Consider the following 22,938-nt stretch of genomic DNA (forward strand, 5'->3'; position numbering starts at 1 on the left):
TATTATATTATTCTTATTCTCATTGTTACTATTCTTCTTCTTCTTCTTTCTTCTCTTCTTCTTCTTCTTCTTCTTCTTTCTTCTTCTTCTAATATTATTATTATTATTATTATTATTATTATTATTATTATTATTATTATTATTATTATTATTATTATTATTATTATTATTATTATTTAACGTCGAAGGTCTATTGGAATCTGATAAGCATCATCGATTCAAAACAATAATAACGAGCTTCAACAATCCATGCTATAGTTTTATGTACGATTTATCTAATAAATTCAAGAAGAATCCCCACTAACCTGTCATTATATCTTCATTTGATAGTCCTGTACTTTCTCTGTACCAATCAACACAGCTTTGACATATAATACATTAAAAACACAATCCGGCTATGTCTTCCTGAAAATGGTGATCCTTTTCTAAAGCTAGAACGGTTGTTGTCTTACTATACAGATCACCTCGATAAAAATTCCTTAACCATATAAATGCGGGGTTCTATTTGAATTTAATTATTAAACGTGCGACTTCTCTCTCCGAGAAAACATTCCCCTTTTAACCTCTAAAATCTTTCACCCTCCCCGAATTCGTATCGAATAGTTTTCACCAATACAACGTTAACAGCACTTTGCAGTTATTGCTCTATTGTTAGAATGGTCCAGGTATGGAGTTCCGAGAAGATTATCAATGGAAAAAAGGAGACATGATTTGACCTAAAATTTACTCTCGACGTTAAAGGGTTAAAGAGACTACCTATCTCAATCATCAATCGAAGCGTGAGGCATTGGGGGCTATATTGTCGTACATTTGCAAAAACACTTTTTAAAAAATTGACCAGGAAATGTTTATCTCAAATATCTTCTTAGTAAGATGTTTAAAACTTGTCAAAATGGCTAAAAACTGAGAATCCTATATAGTTCCATTACAGCGATTTTTAAAAGTTAGGAGTTACATTGACTAATCGACATTTGAAGTAAAAAGTAATTAGCACAGAATGCTAAAAACCATTTTGTCATTATAATACGGTATACAACTGTTCACTGTCCCCTATCTAATACCACTAAATTCTATTGAGACCTATCGAACACCGTCCCACCTCAAATCGATTGCATACACAACCACTAAATTCTATACATGTCATACAAATCTATTGGCCCGTTACTAAACACGCGACTTCTAGGTCCGACAAACTTTCTCCTACCAAACCTCCAATCCCCGCCCCATCTTACCATAAAAAACCGCCAATTTCCTGTCACCTTTCATGCCAACCGAATCACACACACACACACACACACACACACACACACACACACACACCTCATTCCTACCCTCATCCACCTCTATCCTCGACCTCTCTATTCGCACCATTCTTATCACATGGCCTTTAATCCAAGGGCTTAATACGCTCAAAGCTCAAAGCCGAATATTGACTTTTCTCAAATTGACATATTGAAATTATCAGTCTGATTTGTTCTTACTTTTTGTCCCTAAAGCTAGGTTAAAATAGCCATACTAGTGAAAAATGTGTAATGGAAGATTTTTCTTTAATCTAAAGAGGTGGGTATGAAACGAAGCTGGACAAAGCAGGAAGAATATGTTACAGTGAATGACATAATCAGTCTATTGGTGAAAATGTTTGAACTGAGATATTGCCAAGTTTAGTTAGAAGGTCAATTTTCATCAAAAATGAATTCTTATCATAAATAATTAAATCAACCCTTTTGTACATCTTCGGAAAATATCAACGCTTAATTTCACTTCTAACATATTTTACAGCTAGTCACGTTGAAAAAGTATGAAATTTGAGAAAAGTTGCTGGATACCTTTCCCATACATCTGACCATAACTCCATGAAAGCTCACCCGATTTACTTCAAATAAAGATTTAAATGCTCTGAGGAGCAAATTTTCACCTTCCGACTGAGTATGTCATGCACTGACACATATTATCCATCCATCCATCCATCCATACATACATACATACATACATACATACATACATACATACATACATACATATACGACTAAACCACCTCGATTGTGGATCAAACATCACAGAAACACCTCCAAAATAAATCATAGATTGCTATGTTTTGTCGGATATACTTTACCCACTAAAATTGTATCAATAAACAGGTATATTATATTTTATACGTTGTTTTATATTTCGCTCAATTTGAAACTCCTTATTACATATCGAACAATTCTTTCTGTTTACATTCCAAGATTTTTCTTCTACAGAGAGGACGTACCGAATTCCCCTCTCGTCGATTTGACTTTTTTAGTCATGTATTTATGTTTTTATTGGGGTTTTGTTTTTGTTGGATGAAGAAGGGTTTTGTGACCGAAACGTTCCCTGTTTGGTATTTTGTTCTGTTTTGAAGTTGTGATATTTTTTTTTTTTGGTTTTTGGTTTATTACTGTTTACAGTCCACAGCTTCTAGCAGTTTAATATCACTTGGACAGGTATGTTATAGGTTTCATTCCTTTTTAGTGAATTGTTCGCTTAATTTTAACATTTATCGACATGCATTAATTACCAGATTACTTCCCTTGGTCTACAATAGCATTTTAGGTGCTCGGAAGAACCACACTCCTTCGCTTATCGCGACAAGGTGGTGGCAAAGCGAGACACTGAAATATTATAAAAATCTATACTATTTGTTATAAAATAAAATATATGACAATTTATAATGAAAGCCAACATCCCTAATATTCCAATTAAAAGGTCAGCAATCATTTTTTTCTGAAAAGGGTGGGGGGGGGGGGGGAGCCTTATTCTCTAATTGAAAAGTTTTTCATGATAGTTTTGTTTTGGAACATTTTGCCACAATAGGGAATGAGATTAGCGGAAGAGTAGCGTCCCTTGATTGGAAGTCACGAGCGGGAAAGTTTTTAGAGAGAGAACGTCATGTTGGTTGTGCGGCATGGGACACTTGACCGAAAGCGAGGACGAGAGAGACGCATGCGTAAAACCATTTTGACGTTCTCTCTGTAAGGTGACGTCCAATCAAGGGACGCTACTCTTCCGCTAATCTCATTCCCTATTGGGAAAAGGACGGCCCTATTTCAGCTAATCAATTTTTTGAGTTTCATTACTTATCTTTCTTTGTAGTTGTTTCCTTTTCTATTTTTTGTTTTTTTGTTTGGGGGGGGGGGGTATTGGTCTTTTTTTTCTTTATTTTTGTTGTTTAATTTTTCTTCATTTGATTATTTTGTCAATTTCCAAAATATTACCGTTATATTACGCTTAGTGGTACTACATTGCGACTAACGCCTGCTTTGTCTGCTTTTCTCGTAAACCAGACCTTTATTCCAAGTTGGGGTAAATACCTGTTTCTGAAATAAGTGTGGTAAACTAATTGCAACCCCAGATAACCGTCTATCACTGCTGAGACTACAGAAATACGGTGGGGGGGGGGGGAGGCTATTGGTATCTCCATCATTTACATTAAGTGAAGAAAAATGGTTTGGGATTTTTTGAAAAATAAAAGAAAAAAGAAATACAATAAAGTTTCTTTTCGACACCAGCTTTAGCCTATTTTCTTAGAATATTTGTGAAGTATCAAATAATGAAGGGGATAGAATTTCAGCTAAAAATTTATCAAAGAGGAATGCTAAGAACTATTAGGTTTTTATCTTATAAGACGATCAGTAAGACACAGAAAGCAGGGTAATGTAAGGCGTATGTTTTATATTAAAAGACTATCTAGACTATAAATGAAGATGATGATGATAATGATGATGATAATGATGATAACAATGATGATGATGATGATGATGATGATGATGATGATGATGATGATGATGATGTAGAGGTGGTGGTGATGGTTTGATGATGATGATGATGATGATGATGATGATGATGATGATGATGATGATGATGATGATGATGATGATGACGCTGATGATGATGATGTCAACAACAAATACGACAACGGCAAAACCGCCACTCACCTTGTTACTCATGATAGAGTTGACATTAGCTCCTTTCTCCAGCAAGACGTTACACAACCATACGTTGTTTGTCAGAGCTGCGATATGGAGACAGGTTCGACCCTCGTGGTTGCTGTTGTTAATGTTACTGACGTTGTGGTTGTTGCTGTTGTTGTTGTTGGCGTTCCTGTTATTGTTTTGATGCTTGTTGTCGCTTTTGCTGGCGTGGGTATCTCGGCTGCCGCTACTGTTGTTACTTCCTTGGTTTAGTAGATATTGTACAATGTCTGAATTTGACAAATAACCAAAAATGCAATTACACATTTTTGAATTCATACACTCTGATAGGAGATTCATTCTGAGGTACATTGAGCATGTAGATTCGTTATTTAAAGATTCAAATATATTTATTATTGCAAAATCAATACCTATAATTTTTCAAAATTGTTAAAATTTTAACCGTTCTTTGCTGTTATAAAATCTCCTTACCTCCTATAGTATATCTAATATTATTTATTCCTACAACCATTTAGACTGCTATTGCTACAATTACTCTTCTTGGGTGTAAAATAAGTAAGTGGCTGAGAAATCCGTTGCATTTATCAAAATATTATAATAGTGACTTTCATGGATAATCTTTTGATCAAATTAAATGTTCGGCGTTAATGCTTGTTTTAGATCCCCATGTGAAGCGCTTTGAGGTCATTTAATAGTATTGCTCTATATGCAAGCTCGTAGTTTAGTTATTAATATCATTAACATCTAACTTACAATTAAAAAAAAAATACTTAAATGGTCATAACTTACTGGTTTCATCTATCAAAATAATAATAATAATAGCGACTTTCATGGATCACCATTTGATCAAATGTTCAGCGTCAATGCTGGTTTAGGACTCCCGTGTGAAGCGCTTTGAGGTCATTTAATAGTATTGTTCTATATACAAGCTCATAGTTTAATTATTAGTATCATTAGCATCTAACTTACAATTTAAAAAAAAAACATACTTTAATTGTCATAACTTACCTATATGACCCGACTGAGCAGCTTCGTGCAGAGGTTGGTCCCCTTTGGAGTTTCTTGCCCAGAGGTCAACACCGTAGTCTTTCAAGATGTCCAGAACATCTGTGGAACCACTCACAGTGGCACAGTGTGCCACTCTGGGAAGCGAAGATGTTTCATTAATTGGATTTTATTAAAGGAAAATGTAATATCGCTTAAATTTTCAAAAATCATGTGTTCACTTCATTTTAACTTTTTTTTTTATGGTTGTCCCTTTTCTTGCGGCTAGTTGTGCCAAATATTTCTGTAGGTTTGAGAGTTTTTGACAAGTATAAGACGAGGGTCGGTGTAATCGAACAACAGTTGGACGAGCTTTCTGGTCAAACTATTGAGATTACGGTAGAATTCTGCCATACTCTGGGGAAAAATACACGCGTCTTTTCGTTGTGGTCAGAAAACTTTCGCCTTAACTATAAACCCATTGAAATGTCAGGCTTGAGACAAGTTGACAGGCTTTAAAAATTGATTTAAAATTCATTGATATTTGAAAGTAAAGTTTTCTGGTCAAAATGAGAAATGAGTATTGTTTTGGGCTGAGAACGCGGTAGAATGACTCGGCCATGAATGTGGCATAATTATTAATGTTATGAAGAGCAAGGTAACCTAGTAGTTAAGGCATTGAACTGTTATCCGGAAGGCCCCGTATTCGATCTCCGCTTCCGGCACTTTCATTGCTTCCCTTGGGCTAGATTCTCAACCCCAAAATTTGCTCACTTTGGACACCAATGGCGATTGCTGTTGACATCAGATCTTCGTTTGATGAGTTATCTATTTCCTTCAAGGATTGTCTAGCCGACGGCATCCCATGTCTTTAAATGATCTTAATGTTATATTAATCGTTGGTCGCATGGATGCAATTCCGAGAGGGGTTCACTCTCATATTTGGCTGCATTCTAAATGCTGTCCAACGAGCCTTTGGGAACAGCACAAGTGTAAAATAAAAAGGTGTAAATAATTTCTTCTATGCCCTGCAGCTTGTTTGAAGTCTCAAGCTTAAGAATTCTCTATCTATCAAAAATCCCACATCTTCTAAGATGTCTGCGGTTTGGGACTTCTTGACTTAAGGGTCATATACATCGTCCGATATTTGAAGCAAAATGGTTCTGGCTAGAATATAAAAAATATGCTTTGTCGGAGTACAGGCTTGAAAACGTGTTTTTATTACTATCATAACTTCTTAAATTATATTATATTATTATAAACGAAAACTGTGAATGATATGACATTTATATCACTAATCTAAATCTCGAATTCGACAACCAAAGGCATTTCTTTTGGTGATTTATGGTCTATTAAGTCGAGATGGCATTTAAATAGCGCGTACTAAAAACCATTTAATTTGTATAGAAGTGCCAATTTACGGGGTTCTTGTGGATAAATGGAATATCGATGGGTTGTGATCTATTTCAAAGGACAGATTTAATACAACCAATGCGACAGCGCTATAACACAAATAAGTCGTAATCGATTCCGTAAAATAAAGTACAGTAAATAGAATGCATGAGTGGAGGCGAACGAATAATTTTTTAAAAGAGATGTAGGTACACGATTTAAACAGTGAATTATGAAATGACTGAATGATTGATTAAGTGAATATATTAATGAATAAAAAATGAATGAATGAGTAATTTAATGAATGGTGGAATGAAAGAGAAAATTAATGAATTGGTAATGAAATCAACATATGAAAGGGTTACTCGAATATCAAAACCAAATAAATAAACTAAGTTATTGTTCTTCTTGTAAAAGACCAAATTATCATAAATTAATGAAAGTCTGACATATTTAATAGCATAAATGATTATGGTTTATAGGTTCATATGCCACTGATAATTTAGGGATAAAGCATTATTATTATTATCATTATTATTATTATTATTATTATTATTATTATTATTATTATTATTATATTATTATTATTATTTATTATTATTATTATTATTATTATTATTATTATTATTATTATTATTATTATTATTATTATTATTATTATTATTATTATTATTATTATTTATTATTATTTATTATTATTATTTATATTATTATTATTATTTATTATTATTATTATTATTATTATTATTATTATTATTATTATTATTATTATTATTATATATTATTATTATATTATTATTATTATTATTATTATTATTATTATTATTATTATTATTATTATTATTATTATTATTATTATTATTATTATTATTATTATTATTATTATTATTTATTATTATTATTATATTATTATTATTATTATTATTATTATTTATTATTATTATTATTTATCTGTACTCTAATAAAGTGTTCTATAAATTAAATTAACAATTCAGAGCATAAAATGAGTAAAACACGACTCACATCCGTCCAAGATGACCGATTCTATGCTCTATGTGTTTCATCAGTTTGATTTGATCTTGGTTTGGGTGAAGGATAATAATGAATGCCACGGAATTCCCTTCAACCAACAAGACCTGATCCAACTGACAAAACGCATAAAGTGTAGAAACGACCGACTTGGACGAAGTGTGAGTCGTTTTTTATATATATATATATATATATATATATATATATATATATATATATATATATATATAATATATATATATATATATATATATATATATATTATATATATATATATATATATATATATATATATATATATATATATATATATATATATTTATTTATTTATTTATTTACCACGATAACGGAGTCAGTCTACATCAATGTTTCAGGCACTTGCGGCCATCGTCAGGACTATGTGGTACATGGGTTTGAGTTGTTATTTATAGAAATAGTGGTGAGAAAAGAGGAGAGAGAGAGAGAGAGAGAGAGAGAGAGAGAGAGAGAGAGAGAGAGAGCGCTAAACTGCCAAATTGTCTATTAGCGTTAACCAACCCGTCAACACAAATATTTTATGATCTTAACGATAAAGACACTTACAGAATCTATTGATAACGTTCGTGAAGTATGTAAAATATAGCGAAAAAAAAAACAACTTTAAAAATAAATTATGGTGTAAGATCACGAGTCATAAAAAGTTAGTCATAGCGATAGTACGTGTTTTATTGCCTTGAAGTAACAAACCCCTGTTTTATATCGTCCAGAATATTTAAATATTAAATATAGATGAATTAAGTAGACCCTTCAATTATTTTACATATACTTGTGTCTCTTGAGAAGTTTACGTGTTGTCCCAGAAGTTTGGAACCAATAAGAATGTTTACGGAAAAAAAACAGACAGCACAGCTAAGCGCATGATGTTAGCAATAATAAAGAGAAATAATTCAAGTTTTCTTTAATGCAAATCAGAACTCGAAAAATAACTTAACAGATGTTTAACGATTTTTCAAAATACACACATATCTGTAATGGATTTCAATGTGTCCACCATTTTGTATGATCTATACTTTGATCCGTCGGTCAGCTCTCTCTCTAAGGCTTTTTGAGATGTCTTTGCTGACTGATTCAACTGCCACCAATAAAGGTGGCAGCAACAAAAAAAACTTACATGTACTGATACGTATTCCATAATGATATCATCATTAGTTTCAGAACAAATCCGATTTGTTATTGGTTCAAGACTTCTGGGACACATATATAATATCACTCAAAAGAAGTATAATTTTTAAAGAATTATGATAATACAGGTTGGACAAAATTTATAGCAACAAGAAAAACATAGTTCCTTGTCACACATGTACAACGACAATAGCAGTAGTAGTAGTGGTAACGTGCGACTATATGATCTAGTGGTATGACACTTGCCTTCGGATCGGAAAGTCCAGGGTTCGAGTCCCGCTATGCACAGCACATATATTAGTCTTTAGAAAAGCTCTTTACCCATTCATAGCGCTTTCCCGGTGCTCAGCTAAAACGTGAGTACCGTTGAGAGAGGTGTCTCTATAATATCGCCTTGTAGTAAGGTGATAGTAGTAGTAGTAGTAGTAGTAGTAGTAGTAGTAGTAGTAGTAGTAGTAGTAGTAGTAGTAGTAGTAGTAGTAGTAGTAGTAGTAGTAGTAGTAGTACTAGTAGATAAAAAATAAAACTTGGGCAGTTATATAATTTCTAATTGTACTCAAATCGCTTTGCAAGAGGTCCCCAGCTAGTAGTAGTAGTAGTAGTAGTAGTAGTAGTAGTAGTAGTAGTAGTAGTAGTAGTAGTAGTAGTAGTAGTAGTAGTAGTAGTAGTAGTAGTAGTAGTAGTAGTAGTAGTAGTAGTAGATGAAAGAAAAAATAAAACTTGGGCATTTAATAATCTCTAATTGTGCTCAAATCGCTTTACAAGAGGTCCCCAGCTAACAGCAACACTTAATATGAAGGACGAGTCATGACACATATGAGGCGATAAGTCTATTACAATTCTTTTCGACGGAGACAATGCTGTTAACGGCCAGGTACTCGTTTTACCCATGAGTACGACCTGAGATGTGAGAAAAGAGTCAATTTCAAGGACTCATCTTTGCACCGCTGCATGCAGGACTCGAATCCTGGACCTACAGTCTGAGTGCGGTTGTCATTCCACAAGACCAGAAAGCTGCACAAGAAGAAGAAAAAGAAGCAGTAGAAGAAGAAGAAGAAGAAGAAGAAGAAGAAGAAGAAGAAGAAGAAGAAGATGATGATGATGATGATGATGATGATGATGATGATGATGATGATGATGAGGATGGTGATAATAATGATGATGATGATGATGAAGAAGAAGAAGAAGAAGAAGAAGAAGAAGAAGAAGAAGAAGAAGAAGAAGAAGAAGAAGAAGAAGAAGAAGGGGAAGAAGAAGAAGAAGAAGAAGAAGAAGAAGAAGAAGAAGAAGAAGAAGAAGAAGAAGAAGAAGAAGAAGAAGAAGAAGAAGAAGAAGAAGAAGAAGAAGAAGAAGAAGAAGAAGAAGGGGAAGAAGAAGAAGAAGAAGAAGAAGAAGAAGAAGAAGAAGAAGAAGAAGAAGAAGAAGAAGAATATGAGGAAGATGAGAATGAGGAGGTGATCCTGGTGGTGATGGAGAATGTGGATTGGTAGGAGTATATGGTAGAATAAATAGGGAAATAAAAGCTGTAAAAGGAGGAGAAATGAGGAAAGAAATCGAGAGAACAGAGATGACTACGCCAGCTTGAGATCGAATTTAGAAAATCACAATTGAAAAAATACAATACAATTACCAAAAAAAAAAAAAATAAATAAAAACCCAGCAGCAAACAGAGCCGCCCCCCCCCCCAAAAAAAAAAAATGAAAGTAAAGAGAAATGTATTTTTAAAAACTTCCAATTTTCATACATTCTAACGAAACATTAAAGAGACACTCACCCTACCCAGCCAAGAAATAACCACCACAATCCTCCTACATATCACATCCAAAAACAGTCTATACAAATACTACCATCGAATGGTGACAAGTTCCCCATTATGGAAATAGAAGGACGGAGTCAATTTATGTATTATGCCGTCTTCGATTTGGATAGGAATTTATCGACAAATCGACCAAGATCGAACCTTTGCTCAATTATATTGCTACACCATTTCCCAATCATAATGTTTCTACTTATTTATTTGTATACGAGTGTTTACGCCAGTATAAATAAGGCGTTAAACCTAGCTAATGTTATACAGCCTGTAAAATGTTGGTGGAGGAGAAAAGGTTCGTATGGTAATTAAGATTTATGATTGGTTTCAGGAAGATAGGAACCCATTAAGAATCCTACACGAGGATCAAGCAGTTGTCTCGGGCTAATCACAATATTTTGAGAACTTGTCTTAAGCTATCCATGCAGAAACTGTTTGCATGCAAGAACGTAGTTCAAGTGTGTGTGCGTGTGTGTGTGTGTGTGTGTGTGTGTGTTTGTACGAATGTGGATGGTATTTATTTTTATTGCAATATGAGGGTGTGTGTTTGTGTTTGTGTGTGTGTGTGTGTATTTATGTGTTTCTCTGTTCGTATGATCATAAATACTATTTCGTCAACATAACTAAAACCGGCTAGTGGCCTCCAGGGCCCAATTTCATGTAAGCGGACAAGATTTAGTTATTTACTTGTCTAGTAAATGACTTGCTAGTCTTAAACCTGAGCGGAGCAAGTGACTAAAAAATTAGATTTCATGAACGTTTTCTAGTCTCTAACTAGCTAGGGCGCTTGACTAGAAGTGGACGTTGTAAGGACGTTGTGACTAATTCGTCTATTTTATGCTGGTATCATCAAGTTCTATAGTACACGATGACAGGTAAAATATCAGTCTTCATACTTTCATCGCAAAAAAATTTCCAAAGAGGAAATTAGCGACACATCCGTTCTAGATAATACTTCGTTCCCCTTCATATTTGAACTTACTTTTCCCCATGATAAATAAAATAGCTTGATATTGACAGTAGACTGATCAGACTACAATGATGTCCAAAGTCGACTGTCAATTCTATATTTAGGCCAACGAGTTTCATTGAAACTCAAACAAATTGAACCCGAGAAACAAACAAACAAACAAACAAACAAAACAGAAAGTGTGTTCTATAATAATAATAATAATAATAATAATAATAATAATAATATAATATTAATTATAAATTAATTATTATTATTATATTATTATTATATTATTATTATTATTATATATATATATATAATAATAATATAATAATAATAATAATAATAATAATAATAATAATAATAATAATAATAATAATAATAATAATAATAATAATAATAATATAATAATAATAATAATAATAATAATAATAAATAATAATAATAATAATAATAATAATAATAATAATAATAATAATAATAATAATATGTCCTAAAAGTCTATCAATATTTGTTTACAGGTTAAATATGGATCAAAAGTGCGATGTAAGAAAACTGGTCTCAATCTCATTGGAAGTGAAAAACCACCCTTCCGGAGGACTAGTTACACACCTTATGTAATTGATCTTCTGGTTTCAGAGTGATGGTATCGTATTTTCTAGTCTAACTAAATGCTATTCGTCAATTAAGATCACCCTACCTCGCATTTTTACGTCCCGTTAACCTAAAAATCTGCCTATACATCCTGAAACTAAAATAGTTATGCCACCTTATAATTCAATATGTAACTTATTCATTATTAGTCCTCCGAAGGGCTGGTTACATGCATACTTCCAATTAGGTTAGAACCGGAAGAGTAGAAGGTGTGACGTCAGGCTACTCTGCCCTATTGATAACCAAGATTTGTTTGGGCACAAAAGTAAAGCCAAAATCTGGACGTGATTTGGACTGTAGTCCTTCATAGCCATGAGACCCATGGAGCCGGAGTTTATCCTGGTTTCTGTAGCGTGAAACAGACAATAGCATTTGCTTGATATATTTTGGATAGGATGCTAGTATATCGAAAAGTACTTTCCGCCAGATTTCAACAGACCCAGCTTCCCAATCACTGCTGGTTGGGCAGAATAAAATCTCGACGGCACCCGGGATTGATGTCGGTCCCTTTGCGTGTGAAGCGAGTGCTCTACCAACCTGGCTTTCGGAACCCCCTATTTGGACTGTGAGTGATATATTTATTTTGAGTAAATTGGAGAGGTGAAGGGAATATGAGCTCATTGTGCTTGGACGGTTAGATACACGTTTCGATGTAGAGTTTTAATGAATAAACAAGAATAGTAACACACAGAACTGGTTTTTAAATCCACGAATAACACTTGAAACACTAATCTCTCAAAGGAATGTAATTGTAACCTCTTGGAATGTATGTAAAAGTCAAAAATAATAAGTGAGGAACCCGCACACATCCATCCATCCATCCATCCATCCATTCATCCATCCATCCATCCATCCATCCATACATACATCCATCCATCCATCCATACATACATACATACATACATACATACATACATACATACATACATACATACATACATACATACATACATACATACATACATACATACATACATACATAACATACATACATACACACATTCTAACCAACCTCCCTGATCTCTCTTTTTTCTATTACGACATAATTTCCGTTAAGTTTTATCATTTAATTTTCATTAAATAAAATGAATGTCACTTTTTAAACGAGGTAGAGGACAGTCGATTGTTGTATAACACTGCATGTCAGCTGTCAACCCTCACCAAACTCCCGCGATTCATCGATAAGGAAATAATATTATTTTTTTAGCACGCTGTCAATGTGCGGGCATACGGGAGCGTGCTTGTGATTATGTGAGTGAGAACGTGTGTTGTTGGGTCAATAACGAAGATTAAATAATTCATGTGGTTATTTCTTGGATTGATAAAAGAGATATGGAAGCAGCCTGTGTCATGATACAAGCCACTCTGTTGCCGAGACAATCCTAGTCAAAACAGAGACGGCATGAATTTAAAAAAAAGGCCATTTTTTTCTATTTAAACAACTTGTTTCTTGTTGTTATCCTCTTCGCAATTCAATTTCAAGAATTTATAATATCTGCGGCTTTTGATCTCGTGGCATGGCACTCTCTTTCGGATTGAAAGGTCCTGAGTTCGAGCCCCACTCTGAGCGGCGCACAGTTAAGTCCTCGACTCAAATCTCTGACTGTTCTCATGTGGAAAGTGAATCCCTGGCCCTTAACATCATTGACTCTGTCAGAAAAAAAATTGTAACATCGCCTAACAGGCGTCATGTCTCGTCCCACATATGAAGTGTTGTTTAGGGCTAGGAATCTCCTGTAAAAGGCTTTGAGAACGTTTTGTGGATACTGTGCTATATAAAAATGCTCAAATTAAAAATCTTATTTTTTAATGGCACATCGGCAGTTATATTATAAGCTTGCTTTTTGGCCTTTGTACCCCCCCCCCCCTCCAAAAAAAAAAAAGGGGGGGGGGGGGAGAGATTTCTGTTCAAAACATAATGAGCAAGAAAAAATATCACTATTGCTTAGAAGCTGCCAGTACGACAGTCGCCGAGTTGTTTAATCTTTAAAGAATTAAAGAACCCTACGTCAAATTATTCAATTGGCTGAATGCTAAGTCTGTATTATACCTTTCCATCTTTCATCTTCCATACATACTTAGTATTCAGCCAATTGAATAATTTTACGTAGGGTTCTTTAATTCTTTAAAGATTGAATTATAGCATTACCAATGTTATATTACAAAATAAAGACAGAAGGCATTTAATTTATCCACACTGAACGTTTCGTACTGGTCTCCAATTAATGGAACTTCATACATTTAATACATAAAACGACGCATGCCTGCATATGATGATGATGTTGATGATGATGTTAATGATGATGATGACGATGATGATGATGATGATGATGATGATGATGATGATGATGATGATGATGATGATGATGATGATTACTCACGTTCTACCCCTTGTATCCCTATGGCTACAATCCGCCTCATATTCCAGCAGCGTTCGTATCGACTCGAGATGTCCTAACGTGGCGGCGTAGAACAGAGGCGTACAGTGGTTTTTGTCAACAGGGTCAATGGCCGCCTTGCAGTGTCTGATCAAAGTCCCAACGCAGTCCGCGTGTCCCCGGCTCGCTGCACAGTGGAGCGCGGTTAGATCGTCCTTGTCCGCACGGTTGACGTCGGCTCCGTGCTCTTTCAATACTCGACACCCTTCCGAATTTCCTGTAAAGGGAAAAGGGAGAAAATGGTGACGGTGGTAAATATAGTCCAATCCATTTTGAGATTAGTGGTCTATTTAGTTTCCTCTTTTCTATTGAATATACGTCGATAATACGAGAGTCTGCTTAATGTATTGGCGGTCTGTGAAATAAAAATCAATAGACAATTAGACATTTTAAATAATTTTAAGGTGCAGTGGCGTTGGGTTTGACTTTATGCACACATATGGACCAGGTGTGTATGAATACCTTGACAAAAGCAGCGACGGGCTTTTATAATTTTTTTGTACAAAAATGATGTCTAGCGATTCGAGGCGACTCTCACTATATGAAATGAGGATATTCGATATGTTATGAAAATTTATAAAGCATTGTGAAGTGGGTCAATACGGAAATGTGCTCAATAAATGTTCATATCAAAGTTAATCACCCTCCTTACCGGCACTGGCAGCCCATATTATGGGCGTTCTGTGGTCTTTATCTTCTACTTCTGTGGACACCTTGTGTTTGAGTAACGTCCTCAGGATCTGAATGCTGCCACCTGGTGGATAAATTAATTTATAATAATAAGGCCAAATATAAAAATGGCATGGTGTCAGGGTAATCCAGATGTCAAATAGAGATTTTAACGTTAACTTGATTAAGAGTATGAAATTTTGGTTATTGTTACTTAGGGAAATTATAGTTATTCTCTTGGATTAAACATACAATCTTAACGCGGGTCTCACATTATGACTATAGACTCAGTTGCTTTTTACCTTTTTTTTCATCCCTACCAGCTCGACCTAATACAGTTTGGAAGCAACGGGTCAAATATAGAACATGAAGGTTACATTTTCTTATGTGCAGTAAAATCCTTAAAATAATGAAGTCTATAAGCCACCAATTGCATAAACATTCATTACAATGATAAAGTGTATTAATCGTCAGGTGCATAAATGTTCATTGTAATGATAAAGTTTATTAATCGTCAGTTGCATAAAAATTGATAGTAATGATGAAGTCATTTAAACAATAGTTGATAAACCTTTCATTAGATGGATGAGTTAATGAATGGACAATTGGGTAGATTACATCATAATGAGAAATATGCACAATTGGAGTATAATTAGATAGTTGCAGTATGTATGGAGATATAAGGATATATTGATAGATAGATAGATGGATAGAAAGATAGATAGATAGGTAGATAGATAGATAGATAGATAGATAGATAGATAGATAGATAGATAGATAGATAGATAGATAGATAGATAGATAGATAGATAGATAGATAGATAGATAGATAGATGCAACGGCAAAGAGAAATAAAGAAAGAGGATAGGTGGGCAGTAAGAACAATGGGAGAGATCCTAAAAGAATTCAACGAGAGATGGAAGGAAGACACGAATGAGAGAGAAAGAAAGCAATATAGAGAGGAGAGTGTGTATGAGAGAGAGAGAGAGAGAGAGAGAGAGAGAGAGAGAGAGAGAGAGAGAGAGTTGGGGGGGGGGGGAGGAGGGAGAAAGAGTCCTACCCTCAGAACCACTGCTACTGTTTCCTTTGTCCGAGTCTGAGTTGGAACCAGCTACCATTTGAGACGCGTAGTGGATAGGGTAAGCACTGTACTTGTCAGGGGTAGACAGTTTGGCCCCTGCTTCCAGCAACTCATTGAGGACGGAGGTATGGCCACACACTAGATGATTAAAAGGAGTAGCGGGGAAGGGGGTTTGTTCGATTGGGGAAAGTGTGAAAAGTGACGGTGGTGGAGGATGGGGAATGGAGAGAATATGTAAATCCATATTGGTAATGATGACGATGATGATGATGACGACGATGATGACAATGAGGAGGAGGTGGAAGAAGAGGAAGAAGAGGAGGAAGAAGAGGAGGAGGAAGAGGAAGAGGATGGTCATGATCATGATGATGATGATGATAATAATAATAATAATAATAATAATAATAATAATAATAATAATAATAATAATAATAATAATAACAATAATAATAATAATAATGATGATGATGATGATGATGATGATGATGATGATGATGTTGAAGATGATGATGATGATGATGGTGATAGTGTATAATAATAATAATAATAATAATAATAATAATAATAATAATAATAATAATAATAATAATAGTAATGATAATAATAATAATAATAATAATAATAATAATAATAATAATAATAATAATAATAATAATAATAATAATATAATAATAATAATAATAACAATAATCATAATAATAATAAGTGGCTCTATCAATCACAATGATGATATTGAACAATGACAATGATAACAATACAGAGTTGCGTATAAATTAGTTCAGGATGAATAACTCATTGCATTGCACTTTACTGCAGAAGGTAATCTCACCTGTAGCCCAGTGAGTCACGCTGTGTTTCTCATTATCAACGGCCCCAAGGTTTGCTCCCTTGGTCAGTAAAAGTTTGATTAGACGAACGTTGCCAGCAATAACCGCCATATGCAGCGGAGTGAGACCTTCCTCGTCTACAACCTGCACCAGATTTGGTGCCCACTGGAGCAACAACTCAGCACATTCCGCGTTCGTGTTCTCCACGCAATGGTGTAGAGCGCACCGCTTGAATTTGTCCTTGGATGTTAGAGGAGCCTGGTGGAATACACGAGAAAAACTCGAGTTTATGACATCTTATTTAGGAACTTTAGATAGAATGAAGTTAACGTCACTCGGGTCTTTGTTATTGTTTTTTTTTGCCATCTACGTTTATGAGCACTTCTCACTAAATTGTATTAACCAGACTATAAAGAGTACACATAATTTTGTGTGTTGGTCCGTCATACTTCCGGATGGCAATGTTGTGAGCTTCTTAGCCAAGCGCATACTATCAGGAGCTCACAACATTGCCATCCGGAAGTATAACGGACCAACACACAAAACAATGTGAAACCATGACCGTTTATAGCCAGATTAATACTGTTTAGTGAGAATTACTCATAAACGGGGATGGCAAAAAGCAATAACAAAGACCCGGGTGACGTCAACTTCGAACTATCTATCGAATGAATGAAGGTGACGTGACTCAACTCTTTCCTATTGTTTTCAGCTGCCAGAGAGGTGATACATTCATCTTTGGATTCTCTCCAACAGACTGTAAATTCTTTATTGATTCTATCTATTTATACAAAATTTTCACAACACCCGATATCTGGATATAACGTACCAATGCAACACACAAAAATACGTGTAACTATGAACTTTCGAGTCCGATTGATATACTTTGGTGAGAACTGAACACCAAAATAACTATCTAAAAAAATTAAAAAATTGGGACTGTTTTTGTTGTATTTTTCTCTCTCTCTTTTGTCTGGCAGTGTTTCATACAAACTTTGTTCTGATCTTTATTTTGAAAAAAAAATTTTAAATCAAAATAATCCAACAATTGATGATTTGCCGTCAAAGTTATATCAGAAATGAATTAATAAAAAGAAAGAATATGTTGATTCTTTATCAACTATTTTTTAACGATTTGCTAGTTATGCTATTCTCTAGTTGCTGTTACATGTTGAGAGTTACCAACAACAACAAAAATGGTAACAAGACGTAATAAAAAGGGTTGCGTCCCTTTTTCATTCAAAGTTTGGTATAATGAATTTTGCCTTTATCATTTAATGCTATGAATTGGAGTCCTATACACTATTTGGTGGCTGTTTTTTTATTTGTTCTTTTCAAAGACACTTGTAGAATTCACTTGTATTAGTCTGTAACTCATGATATGGTATGATATGATATAATATGATGATGAGGAAAATAATAATAGTAAAAGCTTATAAAACACTACACTCTGGTCTCGCACTTTTTCTATATTTTACATGTGCTGGCATCCAGACATGTTCTCCTTCATAAATTTAGTTAATGGTTTATTAACTTTGTATCTAGTCCTATGACTGCAATATTAAATATATTCCGACTATTGTTTGGCTGTTTATATAATATAAAGTGGCACGCATTCTGACAAAAGTAAGGCGATATTGGTTAGTGACAGCATTGGTGTCAATATATAGATATATTGTAACTCTACTTACTATAGTTTTGCAATGAGAGATATGCTGTGGGATATAATACTGCGCACCTTGTGACAAACCAACATTCATATCGCATTAAAAGCAAAAAAAAAGTTATTCGAACTTGAAGAAATATAACCTATCCTATATTTAGTCCTTGGATCTATATATTTTTCAGTAATTCCCATTGGAATCAGCTGTGAATTATTACCCGTACATAGGCAGGTTGTGAAAAAAAATTCTAATGATATTATAAGATATTCGAAGAGCTCTGATACAATAGACCGTCTCATAGGCAATACTCTATTTAATGAAAATATGTTCCCATGTCCGTTGAGATGAATTGAATCGATGGTTATATTAATATGGAATTTAATTTATTTTTGGGACCAAAATAAAAGTGTCAAGTCAGTATTTAGACATATCTCTGTGACATTAAGTTTGTCAGACAAATAAAAATATATTGATAGGAAATTAAAATTAATTTAGTGTGTGATTTATCCCTCAGATTGTCGTTAAAGTATATTTTAAAGGAATAATAAATAAAATAAATAAAAATAAAATAAATGAAAATTCCATTTATTCATCCTATAGTGGAAATTTGTCTCTTGGGTCTATTCCAAGGGAAGACTATAATAACCAAGGCGTCAGCCGCAATGCAGTGCCGCGTTTTAGCTAGGCCGAGGTGACTTGCTCAAGGCCACGCAGCGGGGTGGCTAGTGATCGCACTCGATACCTTTCGGGCACGAAGCAAAGACCGTACAACTGAGCCACCCTGCCGCCTGCTCGATCCTCTACCTCTTCTAAAATATTTTTATTAGTCCTGTGTTTCAAATAAGGAATTCTCAGGATTTTCCGATATCTCTTAGTTTGAAAAGCACATTTCGCTTTCCTAGGTCTGCTGTGAGTGCCTATATTTCACAGCCATAGAGCAGTACCAGCGATCTGTATAATTTCAACTTAATTTCAATTTCGTCTAACCTCTGGTAAACATGTCAAGCCTTTTAAGATTTAAAAACAATGACATTTTATCTAGCGAGCTATTTACTACACATTCAAGGACTCTGAAAGCCGTTAAAATAAAGATGCTGTTAGTTTGACTTGATTGATAAGACATTCCAAAGACGAAATTATAGCCAATAAATCAGCCCAGACGACAGTGTCAACAAAATGCCACAATGTATTGATTTTTAGAGCGATCGGAATCGTGGGCGTCCGATAACTTATTTGGTATCAGCGTTGGCTGGGTAAATGGTGCCTTATAGATAGTATGCAGATGACGTCACTCAGGCCTTTGTTATTGTTTTTGCCATCCGCGTTTGTGAGTTGTTCTCACTAAACTGTATTAATCAGACTATAGATAGAATGCGCTTGGCCAAGGAGTTCACAACATTGCCATCCGGAAGTATAACGGACCAACACACAAACTCTGTGTAACCATGAACTTGTATAGTCCGGTTAATACAGTTTAGTGAGAACAACTCACAAACGCGGATGGCAAAAACAATAACAAAGGCCTGAGTGACGTCATCTGCATACTATCTGTAAAAGTTCATAGTTACACAGAGTTTGTGTGTTGGTCCGTTATACTTCCGGATGGCAATGTTGTGAACTCCTTGGCCAAGCGCATTCTATCTATAGATAGTATGCAGATGACGTCACTCAGGCCTTTGTTATTGTTTTTGCCATCCGCGTTTGTGAGTTGTTCTCACTAAACTGTATTAATCAGACTATAAAAGTTCATAGTTACACAGAGTTTGTGTGTTGGTCCGTTATACTTCCGGATGGCAATGTTGTGAACTCCTTGGCCAAGCGCATTCTATCTATAGATAGTATGCAGATGACGTCACTCAGGCCTTTGTTATTGTTTTTGCCATCCGCGTTTGTGAGTTGTTCTCACTAAACTGTATTAATCAGACTATAAAAGTTCATAGTTACACAGAGTTTGTGTGTTGGTCCGTTATACTTCCGGATGGCAATGTTGTGAACTCCTTGGCCAAGCGCATTCTATCTATAGATAGTATGCAGATGACGTCACTCAGGCCTTTGTTATTGTTTTTGCCATCCGCGTTTGTGAGTTGTTCTCACTAAACTGTATTAACCAGACTATAAAAGTTCATAGTTACACAGAGTTTGTGTGTTGGTCATTTATACTTCCGGATGGCAATGTTGTGAACTCCTTGGCCAAGCGCATTCTATCTATAAACAGGAATGTATCAATAGTTTGAAGCTTTTATCCAAAGGCTGTATTATTGATGCTTTGCGTTTAGTTAAAAACTCACAACATCCGCCATCCGGATATAACGTACCAACACATGAAACTATGTGTAACCTTAAACGTTTAGAGATGATTTGCGCTTGGCTAAGAAACCCACAACATTGCCATCCGGAAATATAACGGACCACCACACAAAACTATGTGTTACCTTGAACGTTTATAGCCTGGTTCATACAGTTTAGTGAGAATCACTCATAAACGTGGATGGCAAAAAACAATAACAAAGACTTGAATGACGTCAATTTCATTCTACCTATACTATGAGCAGGTCTGACGTTGCCATCGTGAACTTATAGATAGTTCGAAGATGACGTCACTCAGGTCTTTGTTATTGTTTTTTGCCATCCGCGTTTATGAGTAATGCTCACTGAACCGTATTAACCCGACTATAAACGTTCATGGATACACACAGTTTTGTGTGTTGGTCTGTTATACTTCCGGATGGCAATGTTATGAGCGTCTGATCCAAGCGCATACAATCTATAGCCTGACACTAAAACCCACTAAGACCCATATTTATTTTTAGGTTTATGGATCGCCTAGTGAGTTGTCTTTTGTGGTGTTTAAGGAAACAAATTTGAATACAACTCACGATTTGTTTTCTTGAGAAACCAAAGACTTGTCTTTGACGGCCAAATATTTTTATCTAAAAATGTAAAAAGCGGTATCAAAATGCACCTTAGCGTTTATTTGTAACCTGCCGCGTCAATCTGGTACTAGGCTGGGATGGACTATAAGAAATTATTTATAACTCAATAGTGATCCAATGTTGTCCATTACGTATTCTGTTTAAACGATTAAAAAATTGTTTTTCTTCTTTCTTATTTTTTTTTGGTGGGGTAGCTCGCACTAGTATAGATAGAATGCGCTTGGCCAAGGAGTTCACAACATTGCCATCCGGAAGTATAACGGACCAACACACAAACTCTGTGTAACCATGAACTTTTATAGTCTGGTTAATACAGTTTAGTGAGAACAACTCACAAACACGGATGGCAAAAACCATAACAAAGGCCTGAGTAACGTCATCTGCATACTATCTATAGATATTAGTACCTCGGCTTGCTGTAGGAGGAGTAACTGCTCCACATTCCCGTTCTGACATGCAACGATGACGGGTGTAGCGCCTTCTCCATCCTCCATCTTGAGGGCTTTCTTAAGCTGTGCTTTGTCGTGTTTCACCAGGACAAACTCTAGGAACGCCGGCTCGCCGACAGCACAGCACCGATGTAAGATATTGGTGCCCCGATGGTCTGTTAACGTAATATTAGCACCATTTCTGAAATGAGGGAAATGAGAGTTATATTTATCCTTCCTTCAGGAAGTAGTGTTGCTTACTTTTAAATTGATACAACAACAACAACAACAACAATAATACCAACATAGAACTACTACAACAGCAACAACAAATACTGCAACTACTGCTACTACTACTACTACTACTACTACTACTACTACTACTACTACTACTACTACTACAACAACAACAACTACTACTACTACTACTACTACTACTACTACTACTACAACTCTATTACTACTGTTACTACTACTTCTACTATTACAGTTGCTGCTGCTGCTTCTACTACAACAACTACATGATGACACTAATAATAATAATAATATTAATAAAAATATAATAATAATAATAATAATAATAATAATAATAATAACAATAATATTAATAAGAACAATAATAATAATATTATATTAATAATAATAATAATAATAATAATAATAATAATAATAATAATAAAAAGTGCTTTTATATAGCGTAATATCCACTAAATGTGCTCAAAGCGCTTTACAAGAGGGGTCCCAGGCCAACAGCAACATTTAACATTTAGGACGGGACATGACGCCTGTTAGGCGATATTTATAATTTTTTCGGACAGAGATAACGCTGTTAACGGCCAGGTTCTCATTTTACACCTGAGTACGGTGAGAGAATGTGAGTAAAGAGCCTTCTCCAAGGACTCAACTATGCGCCGAGCGAGGCTCGAACCCAGGACCTTCCGATCAGAAAGCGAGTGTCAT

The 22,938-nt window shown here is 34.8% G+C and overlaps 1 protein-coding gene across 3 annotated transcripts in view; it reads right to left on the reverse strand.

Annotated features, from left to right (window-relative positions):
• LOC144968821 (uncharacterized) overlaps positions 1-22,938 on the reverse strand; it is a 103,303-nt gene that overhangs the window by 18,453 nt on the left and 61,912 nt on the right. For all 3 annotated transcript variants that reach the window (XM_078907542.1, XM_078907532.1, XM_078907550.1), the window contains 7 exons: positions 21,958-22,180; positions 16,956-17,211; positions 16,106-16,264; positions 15,029-15,130; positions 14,320-14,593; positions 4,965-5,098; positions 3,960-4,225 (listed from right to left, as the gene is read on the reverse strand). In XM_078907542.1, the coding sequence (XP_078763668.1) occupies positions 3,960-4,225; positions 4,965-5,098; positions 14,320-14,593; positions 15,029-15,130; positions 16,106-16,264; positions 16,956-17,211; positions 21,958-22,180 (1,414 nt within the window). The remainder of the gene's footprint in view (positions 1-3,959; positions 4,226-4,964; positions 5,099-14,319; positions 14,594-15,028; positions 15,131-16,105; positions 16,265-16,955; positions 17,212-21,957; positions 22,181-22,938) is intronic.

Source organism: Berghia stephanieae, chromosome 1 (assembly GCF_034508935.2).
Source record: "Berghia stephanieae isolate SIO BIC M18660-M18661 chromosome 1, UCSD_Bste_1.3, whole genome shotgun sequence".
Classification (NCBI taxonomy): Eukaryota; Metazoa; Mollusca; class Gastropoda; order Nudibranchia; family Aeolidiidae; genus Berghia; species Berghia stephanieae.